This window comes from Phocoena sinus, chromosome 9 (assembly GCF_008692025.1).
Source record: "Phocoena sinus isolate mPhoSin1 chromosome 9, mPhoSin1.pri, whole genome shotgun sequence".
NCBI lineage: Eukaryota > Metazoa > Chordata > Mammalia > Artiodactyla > Phocoenidae > Phocoena > Phocoena sinus.
This window is the reverse complement of record NC_045771.1, coordinates 22,149,526-22,168,169: the sequence shown is the minus strand read 5'-3', so window position 1 is coordinate 22,168,169 and position 18,644 is coordinate 22,149,526. Positions and strand designations below refer to the sequence as shown.

Below are 18,644 nucleotides of genomic sequence, written 5' to 3'. Positions count from 1 at the left end.
GGCTGTTTTCAGAGGCCATGGACAGCACTTTGTGGACCAGGAATTGGCGGTCAGGAACATGAGCGTGTGTCGGAAGAGAGGGAGCAGGTATTGAGGAACAGGAGCGAAGACCTCGCGTGACTCAGGTGGCAGGGGAAATAGGACGGATGCTGCAGATGTACTAGAGCGTTTCTCAGCGGAAGAAAAGGCAGAGTATGGGCCAAGTAACGTCCAATCCCCACCCACTCTGGATAGCAAGAGACAGAGGCATCTTGGGCAGCTATGAGAAGGAGGGAGCAGGTTGGGTCAGGTAGTCGATGGCACAAGTAAGGGACAGGCAGAGAAGAGGGGAGAGAACCTCATGAATGTGGGGACATCCACTGATCTCACGGCTCAAGAGGAGTGGCCTGTGCAGTACTGAGGCCCAGTGGTAGGAGCAGAGCAGGTCCCAGCTGAGATGCCAAAGCCTGGGTGTTTAAAGACCCAGGGCTCTTAGGAGCAATTGGGGACAGGAGCCACAATGACTGTGGTGACATGGAGGAAACAGAGCAGCACTGCACATTAGATACATCCTGCACAGAAATGACTGGCAGGTAACCTCAGGGACTTCAGGATGGACTCAAGTGGATGGAGCCCAGTGTGTTGGTAGCAAATATGCTTAGAATTGGCAGAGAAGTGGTCAGGAATTCAGGTGGTATCAACAGTGCTTCTGCTATTACAAGGGAGCTATAAAGGGTGGAGTCCTAGGATGTGGCAGAGGGAGTCCACACAGGGAACCAGGGACCTTCAAACCATATGTGTAGTCAGAGAAGAGAATGGGGGCAGCAGAGAGGCACAGGGAGAGACAGCAAGGGGCAGAATGGTGGAGAGGTGGAGGTGGGGTCTCATGATGAGCAGAGTGGATCTGGGGAACAGCAGAGGGGGCAGGCAGAATGGGATGGACAACCAGAAGAGTCTTAAAATATGGCCAAGAGGGAAGGAGGGCAAAGGAGGGATCTGGACCACGTCATCACGGAGTGGGAGAGCAAGGCAATGGGCAGGGGTGTACCCCAGGGTCCGAAGGAGGAGAGGTGAAAGCAGTGGAGGTGAGGGAAGGAGAAGATAGCGAAGTGGGGGCCTGATGTAAAGTCCCGTGGGCAATGGCTTGATTAAAAGGGAAGAGAGAAGAGGAAGGAAGGTGAGACAGAACACGACTAAGGAAAAGGGAGCCTAAAGGGAAATGGTGGCCCAAGCCAGTATAAGGACCAGACCAATGACAGCCCATGATTTCAGGAGAGAACATGGCAGGGCAGAGGAAGGAAAGAGCATGAGCTGTGAGAGCCGGTCACAGGAGGGAGCACCCCCTACGGAGAAGGGATGACCCAATGCAACTCGATGACAGGCATCAGGGAGCACCGAGATGACATCATGGGCCCTAGAGAAGAGGCAGACGCTTTCCCTGGGCCAGGGAAGGAACGGATCACGTGAGGAGAGGTCACAGGAAGGAATGTTCAAATGGGGTCTTGATGTGGCACGACAGGAGGGTCACCTACCAGAGACAGACCAGATGATGGGAGGCATCCAGGGGAGGATGGAGAATGGAGCACAGCAGAAGGGACACAGGCTGGACACCAACAGGGGAGCAGCGGGAAGAGGGAGGTGGGCAGGTAGGAATCCAGGCAGATCTCGGAGGTGCCAACCAGAAGGAACCTCAGAGTTACAGGGCCAGCCAGTGGGAGCAGAGGCTTGGGGAGGGAGGAGTGGAGGGTGGCAGGCAGGGGGTGGGGAGCAGTGGCCGCTGCTACAGCCTCGAATGTTGTGGCAAGGGTGCAACTCTTCCGCCAGGCTCTTTACTACGGATCCGCTGGGGGCGGGGAGGGAGTTGGGGTTGGGGAGGGAGGAGCTCAGGGAATGAGTGGGGATGGGGATGGCGTTGGGGTCGGGGTGCAGGTCGGGTTTGACAGGGTTGTATGGGAGGACAGCGTTGGGATTGCTGGCAGTGGAGGTGGGGTGGGGAGGGAGATCCAACTGCAGACACTGAGAAAATCATCTACTTTAACTGCGCTTCTGGACTGATTTCAAGTCCAGTGTTGGGGTGATGACTTCAGGCTGAGTGAGGAGAGGGCTGGGAAGACCAGGGAAGCCACCCAGAGAGGACAAAGGAGAGTAGCTGCAGGAAGGGAGGGAAAGGTCTGCCTGGCAGGAATCACAGAGGGAGGTGAGGACAGTAGGGGCAAGGCTCTCCAGGGGGACGGTGTCGTGGGTCTGATATGAGGAGGGGTAACCTAGGGTGATAGACAATGGCAAGCGGCAAGAAGGACAAGCACCAAAGATATTGTCCCAGTGCCTGAGGGTCATAAAGGATGGGGGGCAGGAGGGGTATATAGGGGTGTGTGAAAAGAATAGTGTTTTAACGCAGAACGGGGTTTATGGCACGTCAGGTGTCAGTGAGTTAGTACGGAAGGGAATGTGACGGTTCCAGGAGGACAGTGCCGGGCCAGTGTCAGAGTGGGGGCAGGGCTAGGATCCTTGAGGAACAAGGGTCAATGGCAACCGATGGGAGCCTAGAGGCGGGCAAGGGGGGAGTGCAGCCCAGGGAGGCACGCTGGGCTTCCACAGCAGTGATTCTTCCCCGGGGGGGGGGTCGATTTCACCCAAGGGGGGCTGTGGGCATGGACCCCAAGGGAGGCCTGTCAGAACATCTGAGGGAGAGCAGTACTCTGCTCAAAACAAAAACAAAACCAAAAAAATCAAAAAAGAAAACCCAAAAGCATTCCTGAAAGATGATGCTGATAGGCTTGCCTTGGGGGTCACGCATCCTCGGGTGAGAATCACTGGGCGGAGGGGGCAGGGTGGGCAGCTGGGAAGAGGGGTGAAGCATGAGCAGATGAGCCCGAGTCGGGCAGACGGAGGCATCAGAGTCAAGAGTGTCAGACATGGAGGACAAGGACCCAGGCAGGACCAGGGAGACAGCGAGTAAATGAATGTAGCCAGCAAGGCACCTGGAATGATTGGGGGAGGGGGGAGGGGGGAGGGGGGAGGGGGATTCCGGTCAATCTGTTGGGAGTGGATTGCAAGCATGCTGTCCCTGAGCTTAGGACTCTGGAGGAGTAAGGCTGAGGGAGATGGAAGTGGTGACTGAGAGGAAGTTGGGTTGTGTGTATGTGAGCAGAGAGCACCGGAGGGGGGTGTCCACGCAGAAGGAAGGGGCAGATGGGATGGGAGAGGACAGCGCAGGAGAGCGTCTGGAAGAGAGATGACTGCCCCGAGGGGGGAGGGAGGGCGGACAGCAGGACCCAGGGCTCTGTGCAGGTCCAGACTGAGGGCGGTGGTGTCGGGAGTGGGTCTGGCAGGTGTGGGGGCAAGAGGGCGGGAAGAAGGTGACAGTGCTGCGGTGAAAGAAAAAGGTCGGAGAATCAGAGGCCGGAGCCTCCCTGAGAGCTGTGTCAGAAGAGTACGTGACAAGGGGTCTGGATGGAAACCTGAAAGGTTACAGGGAGTGATGTCGCGGGGTCGCGCGGCCCGGGAGGCAAGCTCAGCCTGGCTCGTGAGCGTGGGTTGGTGGGCGGAGCGTGAGGATTCAACACAGTGTGCCTGAAGCAGAGACGACTCAACTGGGTTGAGCAGTGGATGGGGGACGGAGAAGGGAGCACAGAGCAGAGGAGATAACTGAATCCAGCTGGAAGGTGAACAGACAGCAGCTTCTTTAAAGAATGTCACATGAAAAAAAAAGAATGTCACATGGCTCAGGTAGGACAGTTTCTTTGCTATACATACAGTAGAGAAGGAAATAAGGAGAGATGATGAAGGTGGGCCCCGGACGTAGGCGAAATCAGGTGAGCATTCTGAAACAGGTGGTAGAGAAGAGGAGGTCCAATGGCTAAGAAGAGTGAGGAAGGTGAGGCAATGGCACCCAGCAACCAGGGCAGGAGAGGCTTGTTGAGAGGATCAGGGAACACACTGCACAGAGTGTGATAGCAAAGAGCCAAAAGGATGGAGTTGGATGTCGAGGGTCCAGGAGCTGTGCACCCATGAGTGGGCCAAGGGTGTGAGGAAGCACATGCAGGAGGGAGAGGACAGCGTGGGTAAGGCCAGGTTGGAACATGGGGGAGGTGGACGAGGTGAGAAGAGGATGAGCTGGTAAAAGTAGTGGTCTGTGGAAAATGTTGGAGACGAGCCTGTCAATGCAGGGCATGACGACACGAAACGATGGAAGGTCAGACAGAAGCCTGAGGGACCTGAAAAGACACGGTGCTTAGGGATGAATGGGGACAGCATATGGAGTCACTACAGCACATTGCAGACCAAGAAGCTGGAGACTGGGGAGCATGAGGGCAGGTCAAGAAGAGACAGATGTCAAGGAAAAGACCACTGCATCTGTGGCATGACTGACAGGTGGTAGGGGAAGTAGGATGGGATGTTGAAGATAAAGCAGAGAGGCTCTTGAAGACAAGAGTGGGAGAAAAGGCAGAGGATGGGCTGAGCAATGTTCAGTCCACACCCAGCCTGCAAAGAGAGAGATCCTTGGATTCTCGAGTGTCCATGAAGGTGGTAGGCCAGTATTGAGATGGGTCAGGGGAGTCAATGGGAAAAGAAAGGGACAGGCAGCATGGATGAGGGGAAGAACCTCATGAATGTGTGAAGGGCTCAGGGAAGTTAAAGGGGGCTCTACAGAAAAGGGGAAGACAGCTTCAAGAGCTCCCAATCTGGGGACGTCAGCAGATCTCAGGGGCAGGAGGGGTGGTATTGAGGCCAGACAGCAGCTGTACACTAGTGAATAAAAGAAAGTACAGGTGCTATCTGTTATATCTGTGGGAAAGCACTGTTTTATGGGAAGATAGACAATGTAGAATGTTTATAGAGGGAGAGGCTACAGCATAGCCAAGTACAAAGCAAAGGTGTATAGTGCAATCAATTTGATTTTGAAAGAATTGTATTTAGCACTGGTAAAATATGCCTCCTACAGGTGCTGATATAGTGTTTATACGTTCATTGTTTTTCCAATGAAAATGAGCAGAGGAAAAAGAGAAAAGAAGTGGTTAAAATAAAATTGGAACTAAGTCAACAGCCTTAGATACTTACATGCAAATCATTCTCGGAATTACTAAGGAGCATTATAACGGCTAGGATGCACAGTGCGACCTGTTCAACTTGACCACAGTTAATGGAATAAAGGGAAATGGGAGAAATATATAAAAAGAAATTACCACAAGGAAATTGGTGGGTGGCTGCCTGAAAAATCTATCAGACAATTATGTCGAAGTGGGTAGATTCAAGAGAATAAATGGTCACATAGAGATGAACTCATAAAACAAAATCTGAAGGGAGAGCGTCAGCAGCAGTCCTCGTAACATTAGTGCTCCTGACATCCTAAGATGAAGACACGTGCCAGAGAATGGGGTTGTTTTGAATAATAAGAGTAGGTCAAGGAGTAATTTCACACATTTTCACATACTGAATCCATTTAAAGGCCAGACTGTGAACCAGTTTTTCTAAGGCTACAAGATGGGGAAAAAGGAAATGAGTGGATGTGCCATGTTTATATTGCATTCTGGAGAGATGTTATCATTTAAGAAAGGCAGCAATAAAGATGACAGTTATCAATGATGGTGTGAAATGGGAACATGAACTAGGATAGGAAAACAGGTTCAAAGTCAGCACAGAGGAAATGTTGAAATTTCAGTGTGTTTGAGGAAAGGGAGGTTGGCTGCAAGATGAATGAACAGGTGAATGAGGTCTCAAACTGGAATCTTGGCAAGTCTCATTAACGGGTCAGATTTGGAGGAATATGGATTCTACGGCTAGGCTGATACAAATTCTAGTGATAAAGGTAGGGGAAATGGTGGCTAAATAGTAATGTTCAGCCTATCCTGCTTTTTTATTAGCATTTGAGTAAAAATTCAGATTACGTGCTTAGCTTGGAAGAATGCAAAGTTCCACCAAGGGTCATTAATATGGATCCCAGTGAGTGGTTGGAGGTGCGTCAAAGTAAAAAAAACAGATAAATTTTACTTAACTGAAGCTGTGGATTTAATTCAGATTGTCAGGAGTTAATATGGCTAATACTGAATAGCAAATAATGGAATGGAGAAAACAGATTCAGCGAAGAGATTGGAGTCCATCAGGATCCTGTGGTAGCTCATTAAGATAAAGGTTTAAGGAAATGTAGAACTGCAAGAACTGCAGTATGTATGTATAATATGAAAGAGTTATGAATTGTTAAATGGGAGGCAGCATCCCTAATGAAAAACAGAGAGGGCTTCCCTGGTGGCGCAGTGGTTGAGAGTCCGCCTAACGATGCAGGGGACACGGGTTCGTGCCCCGGTCTGGGAAGATCCCACGTGTCGCGGAGCGGCTGGGCCCGTGAGCCATGACCGCTGAGCCTGCGCATCCGGAGCCTGTGCTCCGCAATGGGAGAGGCCACAACAGTGAGAGGCCCGCGTACCGCAAAAAAAAAAAAAAAACACAAAAAAAACACACAAAAAAAAAAACCAGAAAGAGAAACTCATATACATGTCCTGTTAAACTTGATCTTAGTATGGATATTTTCTATTGAAGGCTATTTAAATGAGTTATCTAAATTTGTTGAAATGAGAAATAATGATGCAATGAGGACCAAGAGTTCAATAATAAAAGCAATATAGGGATTAGAATGGTTCTGAGTAAGTAATAAAGCAAAAAGGTAGAGTCATTACAGAGGTCCAAAGTGGGGAAAAATTTGTAGAATGTTGCATATATATGTTGTTACTGGTGTAATAAACATTCAGAGGAAGGAACGTTGCTGGATGAGAAAGGACACTAAGAAAGCATGCTGCCTTGAAGGCTTTTCTAGAAATTTTTCAGTAAAGAGTAGTTGTTGGAGGATGGAAGATAAGTAGGACTAAATTGAGACTTATGATGTTGATTACTCTTTCCACAATTTGCCCAGGATTTCAGGGAAGGAGTTATGGTAATATCTTGATGTTGAGTTAAAGTAAATTTTTTCAGATGGCATAGATTTTTTGTATACTTATAAAGTAAGGAGGAGTGGGAAAGTTTAAAGATACAGAAAAGGTAAGAACAGGTGATGGAATAACTTTCTGAGGATATGGGTGGGTGGGTGTCTTTTGAACTGTGAAAGACTTGATTGTTAAAGAGGATAAAAGGAGAAAGTGGATAGTTTCAGAATTGAAACAATAATAGCCTCTATCTATTAAGTATTTACTATGTGTCTGGCACCACGCTAATCACGTTACTTAATTTCATTTTATCCTTACAACAATCCTAGAAGGTTTACAGAGATCAAATAACTTGCCTATGATTACACACTCAGTGTGTAACAGAGTCAGAATTCAAATCGAATTTATCTATCTCCAAAACCTACATTACTTTCTATTCTATACAGTTTTCAAGTTGAAGGAAATCACAATCTATAGAATTTCTATTTTTTTCTGTGACTATACGGAAAATATATTTTCTGAGATGAGACAAGCAGAGGTGATTGATGTATAGATCTTCAGGTGATTGGTAAAATCCAGAATATCTGCAATGGGAAAATGCTGAAAGGAAGGCATGTGGAAAAGACTCTTATTACCACCTATGCCCTGGTATTTCACTTCTATTCATTGCACAGCAAAGACTTTGGATTGGCCATGGATTAAAAATTTTAGAGTTTCTAACAAAGACTAAAGAATAGAAAGGAGTTTTTTTTTAAGCAGGTAAATGATAGGTAAAACGTAAATCAACTACTAACAAAATTTTAAAAGTCCAAGTGTTGAGACTTCCATTGGAAGAATTCCATTTCTTTTCTCCAAGATGCAATCACAAGAGTTTATAACTAAGTTTTAACATCAACCAGCAAACCCTTTGAATTTAACAGAAAAGAAAGAAAATTCTCCAAATGACAAATTTTTATAGACAAAATACTAACAACCATCGAGCAAAAGAGTCCATAGCCAGCAGACCAAAGGTTGAAACCTCTGGGCTAATTTGTAAGATCTGTTTTAAAAAGAAATTAACTCCACAGTAACGAGGGGTAAGAAAACCTCCCTATGCTTTCTGTCTTAGTAGAAGTGTTTTCTGTTGTTGTTGTTTTCTCCTATACTATATGTAACTTCTGTAATTTCAATATTGTTGTTTTATGTATTTTGATATTGTAAAATTGTATTTATTGTATTCTGTTAGAACCACTCCCTGGTGTGTGAGGCACCTGAGTTATCAGTTATCCAAGTGAACCTGGGGAAATGGGAGGAGCTAGTATTCTCAATTGGGGAGAGCTTGATTCTTTAACCAATGAGTTCAGCATTTTGCTTCCAAAATTAAGTGGCGAAGTAATGGCATCCCTTAAAAAACAGAAACTTAGTGGGAAGTAAAATGGGGTTAGAATTTTGAAATATGGAGAGGTGCCTACTGGAAAAAACTGAAGAAGTATGGTGTATCCCAGGATGATGGCAGAAGCCATAGGGCTACATTAAGATTGGGCCCAGATACTGGTTTAGAATAAGGGTAAATAAAACTAGCTTTATTTACATAAGAGTACAGCCAGCTTAATTACTGGCTGGTGGACATAAGTCAAATCTAACCAGAGGGAAACAGACCAGGAAAGAAAGTGAAGCTAAAAGGGAATGGAATAAGAGAAACCTCATAAAGGGATAAAGGAGGTAATTAAAGGTTAAAGTTGGATGGCCTAATGCTCGAAGGAGAAATAGTGGAGGCCAGATAGGAAAGTGCCTTCCTACCCAGGAGCTTATGGATCCAGGGTGGCCGCAACTGCAGGTCCACCCAGGGCCAGAGGGAACAACCTGGGGTTCACACCCAGCAATGGTGCCAACTTGAATCTACCTCGTGCTAGAGTTGAGTAGCCTGGTCTATCATCCAACACAGGTAAGATTGGGCAGGGGCTCCCAGAACCAACATCTAAAAAGGGAGTTGGGAGAGGGGCTAAGGGAAGACAGGTTAAGCCCCAAATGTAATGAATGATGACCAGGGATAACTATTTACTAGTGCTTTTACGATTTCTTGTAACTCTGTAACTTTCCCAATATTTGTTAACTTCTATCTGATTTTTCCTGTATTAGTAGTAAAAATTGTTTTTTCCTGTATTAGTAGTAAAAATTGTTTTTTCCTGTACTAGTAATAAAAATTGTTCAAAATGTAAGTGCAATGTGTGTGCTTATTTCAGAGAAAACTGGGTAACAGTTGTGAAAACTCTGCAGTGAATATGGGAAGAAAAGAACTCAGGTGGGAAAATGGGAAAAAGAAATCAAGTACAACAAATACTAGACATTCATAGGTTAGAAGATCTCAAACCCCCAATTTGTAAATACCACTGGCACTAGCAATTGGCTGTTCTTCACAGGCCTCCCCCACCCCACCCCACCCCACCCCCAAGACTGCATACAGGTCAAGCAGATTACAAGCCCTTCTCAAATGTGGATACACAGATGTTGGCTAAGCCACTCATTAGGCTGAGACATACTCTTAGACACTTGCCTCGTGTTACAGGACCCTTAAAAACAATATATTTTATGATGCCATGGATCTACTAAATAAAAAGTCCTTAGGATGCCCTGGAAAGAAACATTCAGGGAGAATTAGGCCATGATCCTTCATAGGAGACATCAGGTATATGAACCCTCACTAGTGGTGACACTGTTCCAACAGAAAGTCTGAGTTCCTCTTTGGGCTACCACTGTATACATCCAGTTTCTGTTTTACAATTAAATGTCCAGCATATTTTACTCAGAAACTTGGTTATAAAATTAATATTTCTGTAAGCAGTAACTCATTTTATAAATATACCATCATTTAATTCCAGAAAAGAAACCAATTCTTGAACCCCAAACATCTGTCCAGACATTTAAGAGCTCAAGTGGTAATGCACTCTTAATCATATCTCTTCCATTCTGTTATTACCTGCTGTAGAGTCATCATCAGGTAAACGAACAAGAGTGTAGCATATTCCTGGTTGATTATAAGGTAGGCTGGGGACTGGGATACAACACAGCACTTCATAGGAATCTGATGGTTCCACCTGCACTGTCACTTTCTCCAGTAGCTGGTCATTGAGAGTATTGGTACAGTCAAACTGAAAAGTCAGCAAATAGGAAAGTTATGAAGGAGAAGAACTGTTTGCAAGCAAGTTGTTCCTTCCCACCCATAACCCACGACTGAGTTCTGGAACCCTCTATACTTTCTAAACACCACGCATGTCTCCCCCTAAGATTTTTCCTGAGGCAACGAGGATAACCTTATTCTTGAGGTCTTTTTTGTTTATATTAACCAGTGTTTTCCTCCTTCCTGAGACTGAGTTCTACCAAACAAGATGGTAGAAGTCTGATAGCTGTCTGAGAACCAAACTGAAATCCAAGTTCTTGGAATGACGCACTTATTTTACCCTGATATTAAATGATGATTATTTTTTCCACAGGTTATACTTTATGCTGTCCAACTTCTTCAGACATTTCAGTTTTATGTCTTTTTAAATTTAAATCATCAAAAGCTATCCATCACATCTCTACAGCTATGGAGTTAGGAAAGAAAACCAGATATGCTGCTAAATTTGCTTCTCTATAAAAGGAACGAGAATCATAAACTAAAAGGCGATTAATACTAAACCCCTTAGTGGAGCCAGTTCTGGCACTTATCTCACCTGGAACACAATATGATTGGTAAACATGTGCTTGATACAACGAACAAAATATTCTGTCTCTGCTTCTGTAAGTTGAACAGGCTCAGAAGACTTGAACAAGGGTCCTAGATTCATAAACTCAGGAATGACAGCCAGTTGTTCTATCAAGAAAAAAGGAAAGAAAAGGAGGAGGAAAGTAAGAAGATAGGGAAGACATTACTCTGGGTGTCTAAAATGTTTTAAGTTTCCATAGTCTTACTAATAGTTGAACACTCAACTAATGTGTCCCCAAGCTTTAGTGAAATAATCTTTTAAGTAAGAGTTTATACACTCAATTACTAAAAGCAACAAACAGACAGACAAACTTAATTCCTAATTTCATAGAATTTGAGTTCCCTGATACAGAGTAAGAAAAGCATTCTCCGTAAGCTGGCAACTGGAAATTGGAAAGTCCCACAGACTCCAGGTAGCGCCCGCAACTGTAAGCTAGGACAATCAATATTCGGCCATACAACGATCTCCCGTACTGAGAATTAATCAAATTGAACAAAAGTAGTGGCCTTCATTATACTTACAATGCCTCGGGTGCTAGGCTACTGCTTCTACACATCAAATCATCATACCTTGGAAAATGTCTTGCCTGGAAGGAGCCAACTTCTCGGGCTTAGTAGCCGTCAGTGTGATTTCTACAAAGACAAGTATGAGCAATCAAATGAGCTTCCCTCCTACTATCAAGCCAAACATGCAGGCAGGAGATGAGGACAGAAACGTTAAGCAGATAAACGTAAGGTGCTAGTGCTGAATCATACCAGGAGGTTCTCTGTCATCTTTTTTGGAGGAACACTCAAAATGTATTTAGTGAACATATTTTATGAAATAATAAAGTAAGTCCTAAAAATACAAAATTTGCTTTAATGGACCGAAATGTTTTTATTAATTACTCTTAAAAGGAGGAACAGTTTATAAAACAAATCTCGTGATTCAAACAGGAAAAACTATTTATATAGTACCAACAAAAAACCTGAAAATGTTGAAAGCGTAAGCTCTTTCATTTTCGGTTCTAACCACTACACACTTTGTTCCTTTATTTTTTTAAGCCTCCAACAGAAAAATTAATTAAGAAGTTAACTAATATCGGAAAATAAAAATAAGAGGTGACAGCACAATTACTGCTCTGAAACACACGGTGACAACTAACTTCAAACGCTGTAACACTTAGCATTAAAAAAAAAAATTTCAATCTGAGTCACAATTCATATTCTTGCTTTCATGAGAAAACAAGGGAAAAAAATTTAAAACCCTAATTTAAAAAGAATCATCCAGGGGGCTTCCTTGGTGGCGCAGTGGTTTAGAGTCTGCCTGCCGATGCAGGGGACACGGGTTCATGCCCTGGTCCAGGAAGATCCCACATGCCGCGGAGTGGCTGGGCCCGTGAGCCATGGCCGCTGGGCCTGCGCGTCCGGAGCCTGTGCTCCGCAACGGGAGGGGCCACAACAGTGAGAGGCCCGCGTACCGGGGGGGAAAAAAAAAAGTATCATCCATCTTAGTTCTGTAAGATTAGAAGCAGTGACCATTAAAAGAAATATTAAAGAAAATATGCTAACAGTGTATTTTATTGGTGTAAAACTACTTATACATAGAAAAACTAACGGTGTTCCCCTTACCTGCTTTCTGTTCAAAGACAGCAGCCATAGCAAGAGGAATAGATTTCATATCAAAGGGCTTTTCTGAAGGCTCCAGTGTGTACTGGTGTAAGGCTTTCTCCATCCCTGGTACAGAGACTGTCAGACCTATGAAACAGAAAACTCTCAGCACTACTTCTTGCCAATCCTAGGACCCAGATAGGCCCAGATTTGTAATATTTATCTAAGCTTTCTAAAGAAAACTATAACCACAGATTTTATAACCTAAATAATAAAAAATAAAGGCTCTTATAATTTCATCCAAGGAAGCATAGGAGCAGAGCATAGGAATTTTCAACAAAATAGAAGTATCTTCCAGAAAACAAAGCAATGGAGACCCATGGAAACGATGATAGCATAAGGGAAAAAAAGGTAAACCCATCCAAGAGGGAGCTCAAGGAGGATCAGGAAAAAGCAATATTCTTTGGGCTTTTACATACTTTAGGTCTCCCTAGAAATGGAAGTGCATTCAAAGACAGAAACCAAGCATTTTGCCTAGTGAAGCCAGCTCATATGCAAATCATCATGGATATGCTTCTCAGACACCATTTGTGGAACAAAAGTGTACTTGTCTCCATTCTTGGCTCTCACTGACCATTGAAGATATATGTAGCGTTCAGCGCCATCTGCCTCTGCTGCAGCACGTTCAGATAGAAGGTAGCTCTATCCCGTACCTCATCATCAGTATCCATCATACACCTGTCCAGGGATACAGAAGATACATGTCACAGCACCTTAATGATTTCCAATAGCTTTACCACTATACCTAAAGGACACGATCCAGGCCATCCGATACTGCCTTTATAAAAGAGCTCAACAACAGCCAACGGCAGATCCTAAAATCTCCACAAATATCAGGTACTGTTCTCAAATGGTAAAGAAATGGTGTCATTATGAATCAGAAGCACTACATAAGTAGGCATTAAAATAATTAGGAAGGACACAATAACATAAAATAGCAGTTTGGAGTCTATTCTTGGATCTGCAACCACATGACCCTGGTAAAGACTTAGACTTCGAATATAATTTAAAAATGGTAATATTATACTTTCCAAGGATACTAAAAAGCATTCCGAATCCAGGCATTGATATCACTCAAATGGCAATTTATTTGATTTAAACCAGCCAGCCTTTGGCTTGTAATTTTTCTGCTTCAATTACAAGGCGTAATCACAGAGTGTTTGCTAAAGCAAGTCTTTTCCTCATCAAATAGGGAGTCAAGGAGACCATGAAAAGCTGGTATTTTCAACTCTACATAGTGAATCTCTTTGAAGTTGGCCCCTGTTATACAAATTGAGGCACATGTATTTAAGTCACTTCCTCAAAATCATGCAAGAGAAATTAGAAGTCAAATTTTACATGTACTTAGCACATGCAAAATTACCAGAAGAATAAGAAAAATGCCATTTGCCCTGACTCCATCAGCTCTACTCTTAGGTCCTGCAATGCATTTTGATATGGTACAATGAGGAATTCTCTATTCAGCCACATGGCATTCTTATTTTAAAAAGAAAATAAAAGAAAAGAAAAAGACATTCTTTTAATTACCTTTGTAAGAGTACTAGGATACTTGGGAGAAGATTCTCATTCTGAGCCCCAAATTTAGCCAAAGCACTCACAGCAGCTGTAATGGAGCATAAAACAAAACAACATGAATATTGGCTTTTCAGAGTCAAGCAGTAATCATTTAAAAAAAAAAAAATAGAGGAGTGTCCCCGTGTTCAGTTGGAATAAACTCTTACTGTTTTACTGTGAGTTTCTTGATCTTATTTCCTTGATCCATTTAAGCATAAATAGAAATCAGCAGGCCCAAGAGAGCTCTAAGTAAGAAAACTTGCCATGCATTGAGGAAAAAGGATCATATGTATTCCTTATATGAGCTATCTTCCAGTCCAGCTCCTTATATACCACACTGATTAAGCTCTAATCTTAAACAACCAGCCCCACACATTAAAAAACAAAAACAAAAACCCAAAAAACTCTACTATTAAAAGTCACTGTATCAACAGAGGTTTACTGCTTACTTAACCTTTGTCAGGAGTTGTGCTAGATGCTGGAGGCAGAAAGACAGAAGACATCAAGGAGTTGTACTCCAGTGGGAAAGACAGGTAAGTAAAGAGGTAGTTAGAACATAGCACAGGAAGTCCATGGTAGGACTATATCCAGGGTACTACGTGAGTAGAGAAAGGAACGTAAGTCAGAATTGGAGGAGGAGGAGACAGACAAGGAGTTGACACTTATTACTTGAGCTAAAGTCTGAAGAACAAATACAGTTAGCCAGAGGGCAGGAAAAGAGCATTTGAGGGAGAGAGAATAAAAAGTACCAAGGCTCTCAGGCCAGACAAGAAAGTGTGGCAAGATCCTGGGACTGGACACAGCTGAGCAAGGCTGAAGCACTAGACCTGTGCTGGAGAGCAGGAGAAAAGTGAGAGACTAGAGACAAAACAAAATTCGGTTATGGTTCAACCTCAAGGCTATTATTAACGGGTGTTAAATACAGGATGAATCTGTGTATTTGTAGCAGAGTGTACTACTCTAAATTTGTGAGATTTTGTGTCTAACGACCACTTTGGTAGCAGAGTGTGGAGAATATACTGGATATGGGCGAGACTACAAGCAGTCAGACTAGTTGGGCAACTGAAATGGATGGGAGCCTAATGCAGCCCTCAGGAAATCTACGAAAAAAGACAATGAAGAAATGCATTTTGAGGAGACAGAATGGAAAGAACTTTGCCAAAGGATAGATGGGGGTTATAAAACAATAGGGTAAGGTTCTAGCCTTGCAACTGAGTGGATGATATAGGTGAGGATTTCTGTTTGGGATAATTTGGATTTCAAGCTGAATTTAAAGTGCCTTAGATAGCTAGACGTGCAAGTTCACGAAAGAGACTGCAATGCCATAGCATATCAGCAGAGCTCTGGAAATGATCACCAGAATGAATGTGTATGTTGAGAAGACAAACCCCTAAGGAAAACTAACGTTTTAAGGAACGGAACAGAAGCTCTATAAGTAAGACTGAGGAGTGATGGAAAGATGCAGGCTATTGTGGAAACCAAGGGAAGAGAGTTTCATGAAGTGTTTAGGCCAACAGTACATCAAATTGACTGAGGTGAACAAGGGTAAGAACATTGAAGTGTCTAACTTGATTTTCCAACTAGCTTATAAGTAATTACCAAAAAAAATAGCTTCAGAAGATTTTTAAGGGAGAGAGCAAGATTATAGTGAGTTGAAGAGAAAATGGAGAATAAGTTCATAGGGGCAGCTAGTAATAGCTCCTACAAGGTTACATAACAGGGAAGTATGGTCAGTAGCTAGTGAGAGACATTGGATCAAAGGAAGGCTTATAGTTTTAACAGGGGAGATTTGTACCAGTTCACATGCTAAGGGGAGGAGGAAGTAAAAAAACCCTAAGCCCTGTTTAAAAAGTCACTTAAAAACTACAGAGGGCTTCCCTGGTGGCGCAGTGGTTGAGAGTCCGCCTGCCAATGCAGGGGACACGGGTTCATGCCCCAGTCCAGGAGGATCCCACATGCCGCGGAGTGGCTGGGCCCGTGAGCCATGGCCGCTGAGCCTGCGTGTCCGGAGCCTGTGCTCCGCAACGGGAGAGGCCACAGCAGTGAGAGGCCCGCGTACCACAAAAAAATAAAATAAAATAAAACTACAGAGGCAGAAAGACACACAAATTTCACAGACATTCATACTTATGGCCATAACTCGGAAAAAATGGATGACGCCATCATAATCTTCTGTCATACCGAAAGTCAAGGGTTATTTGTCTCTGATACAGGCAGAAATCAGGATGGAAAATGGAATACAAAGAAATAGCTGTACATCTGGGGCTTAAGTGTGCTCCAAGATCCCACCATCAAATAGACGTTGCAACTTCATTTTCCAATTTCATTACCACCCCCTTGAGTTAATAAGCATTTCACAAGATCAGCAGTTACACCATTATTAGTGTTGCAATGACTCACCAGCTCTGACAGCCTCATTCTCCAGTACCACCCTATTAAAAATAAAGCGGATATACTTGGAGGGGACAGGCGTTCTGGGGCCCTCTTTGCCCAACAAATGTAGAATCTTAGTAGCCAGAACAGTGTGTTCACAGTCCTCGATGAATTCACAAAGGTGGGCTAGACCTGCCTCTTTACTCTCAGGGTTCTCTTCCACAATGCTGATTATGCAGTCCACAATGGCTCGCTTATATTCAAAGCCTCCCTGGCAAAAGAGAAAATTGCCATTCATTCTGAGGATACTTTTTGGAGAAATGCTTATACTCCAAGGCTCATGCTATAACATTCAGATTTCATTTCCCTTCCATTATGAAAAAAACAAAAGCGTTTTTTTCCTCCAAGTGGGAAAGCCAAAGCAACAGCATGTCTAGTAATAAGACAGAAAACAGAATTAGGCACATTATTTGAGATGCATACTGAGATGATAAAGAAAGCTGCTTTAAATACTATGGCATAAGAATTTAAGAGAGCAACTTCACATGATTAAAAAGTAGTGCACCTACGTCATCTCGGAGCATGTTGGAGAGGAAAGTCATCATGACGCTGTGCTTTCGAGGGTATTTCTGACAGAGAGCGCTAATTGCCTGTACAACCACCACCTGTAGAAAAACAAACAAAAAGGACATGCACCTTTATAATGACTGTACAACTACCACCTAGAGGAAAACACAGAAAGGACGTTCATCTTTATAACTTTAGCTACTTATTTACTGTAAGCTAAGAAGGCACTATAGTTAACTAAAATAACAATAATGGTTCTTCATGAAAGATAAGCAAAAGAGACCTCAGAGGAAAATAAAAAGCAATGTAAAAATGAAGTGTATTCAAGAGACCTCAGGGCTTCCCTGGTGGCACAGTGATTGAGAGCCCACCTGCCAATGCAGGGGACGTGGGTTCGAGGCCTGGTCCAGGAAGATCCTACATGCCGTGGAGCAGCTGGGCCTGTGCACCACAGCTGCTGAGCCTGCGCTCTGGAGCCCGCGAGCCACAACTACTGAGCCCACGTGCCACAACTATGGAAGCCCGCGTGCCTAAAGCCCGTGCTCCGCAACAAGAGAGGCCACCGCAACGAGAGGCCTGCGCACCACAACGAAGAGTAGCCCCTGCTTGCTGCAACTAGAGAAAGCCCGCGAGCAAGCAATGAAGACCCAGTGCAGCCAAAAATAAATAAATAAAATTAATTAATTAAAAAAAAAAAGACCCCACCCCTTTACTCCAAGCAAATAAGCTTTGAGCATATTTTAAAATTTTACATTTAAAATTTTCACATATAAATTTTAAAGTGAACAGTAAAGATAAAAAGCTTAAAGACTCATTTCCATAGAAGAAATAGAGAAAGTTACCAAGGAACTATTTCACAAAATGGTTTCTAGGAAATTTTTACCACAACTTTAAAGACCAGTGTCAAGAAGTAAAAAGAGTGTGAAATTTTACCCTACTTGCAAGCTAACAGGTTAGACTGCTACAATTTCATGGATGCTAGAAGAATACACAAGAATCCTGGATCAGAGATGAAAGACAGTTATTTAATGACAGCAGAAGCAGTAGCCAGGATATCAGCATTTGGGGGTCAGTTTCCTAAGCCCCAGTTACCATAGGACAATGCAAAAAGGGCCGGATAATACTTGAGCCCACAGTAGGCTGCATTACAGGAGATTTTGAGATATGGAACTTGAATATTTTACAGTGGGCAGTAAGCATGCCAGTCCTCTATTCAGAAGGGAAACATTACCTTTATTATACTAGGCAATGAGCATGTTTGCTTTTTGCTCTAGAGGCAGGACTAGCTGTATCTTCTAGGGCTGTATGGAAACCGGCCATTTACTACTTTTAGGGAGATGCTGTATCTTTTGAGACTGGAAGAGATCTTGCACTACACAAAGGGAACAAAACTGGTACAGTAGGAAACAAAGGGCAGTTAGTGCCTAATTTGCAGGGTGTGCAGAAATGCAAGAAATTTATGGAAGACGGGAGAACTGTCTGCCAACCAGATAGTCCCAAATCTATATATGTTGTTTCAGAGCATAGAAAATGAAAGAAAACATCCACAATCTTTTATGAAGCATTGATATATAAACCTAATAAAGATGGTATACATACAAAAAGAAAAATTACAGATGGAAATCATTTATGAACATTGATGCAAAAATTCTAAGTGATACATTAGCTAACAGACTCCAACACTACAGTAAGAAAAGAATATGCCATGATGAAATGGAATTTATACTAAGAATGCAAGAATGATTCAACATTAGAAAATTAATATCATTCATCAATATTAATGAGTCTGAGGAGAAAAATCATGGCTATATCCATAGATGTTGAAAAACCTTTGATAAAATCCAACAGTCATTCCTAATAAAAATTCTTAAAAAAATAAA

At 43.4% G+C, this 18,644-nt stretch overlaps 1 protein-coding gene across 3 annotated transcripts in view; it reads right to left on the bottom strand.

The window, feature by feature from the left end:
* The window catches only part of COPG2 (COPI coat complex subunit gamma 2), a 129,823-nt gene that overhangs the window by 27,049 nt on the left and 84,130 nt on the right, over window positions 1-18,644 (bottom strand). For all 3 annotated transcript variants that reach the window (XM_032642459.1, XM_032642461.1, XM_032642460.1), the window contains 8 exons: window positions 16,767-16,862; window positions 16,225-16,468; window positions 13,798-13,873; window positions 12,845-12,948; window positions 12,232-12,357; window positions 11,191-11,253; window positions 10,589-10,728; window positions 9,853-10,024 (listed from right to left, as the gene is read on the bottom strand). In XM_032642459.1, the coding sequence (XP_032498350.1) occupies window positions 9,853-10,024; window positions 10,589-10,728; window positions 11,191-11,253; window positions 12,232-12,357; window positions 12,845-12,948; window positions 13,798-13,873; window positions 16,225-16,468; window positions 16,767-16,862 (1,021 nt within the window). The remainder of the gene's footprint in view (window positions 1-9,852; window positions 10,025-10,588; window positions 10,729-11,190; window positions 11,254-12,231; window positions 12,358-12,844; window positions 12,949-13,797; window positions 13,874-16,224; window positions 16,469-16,766; window positions 16,863-18,644) is intronic.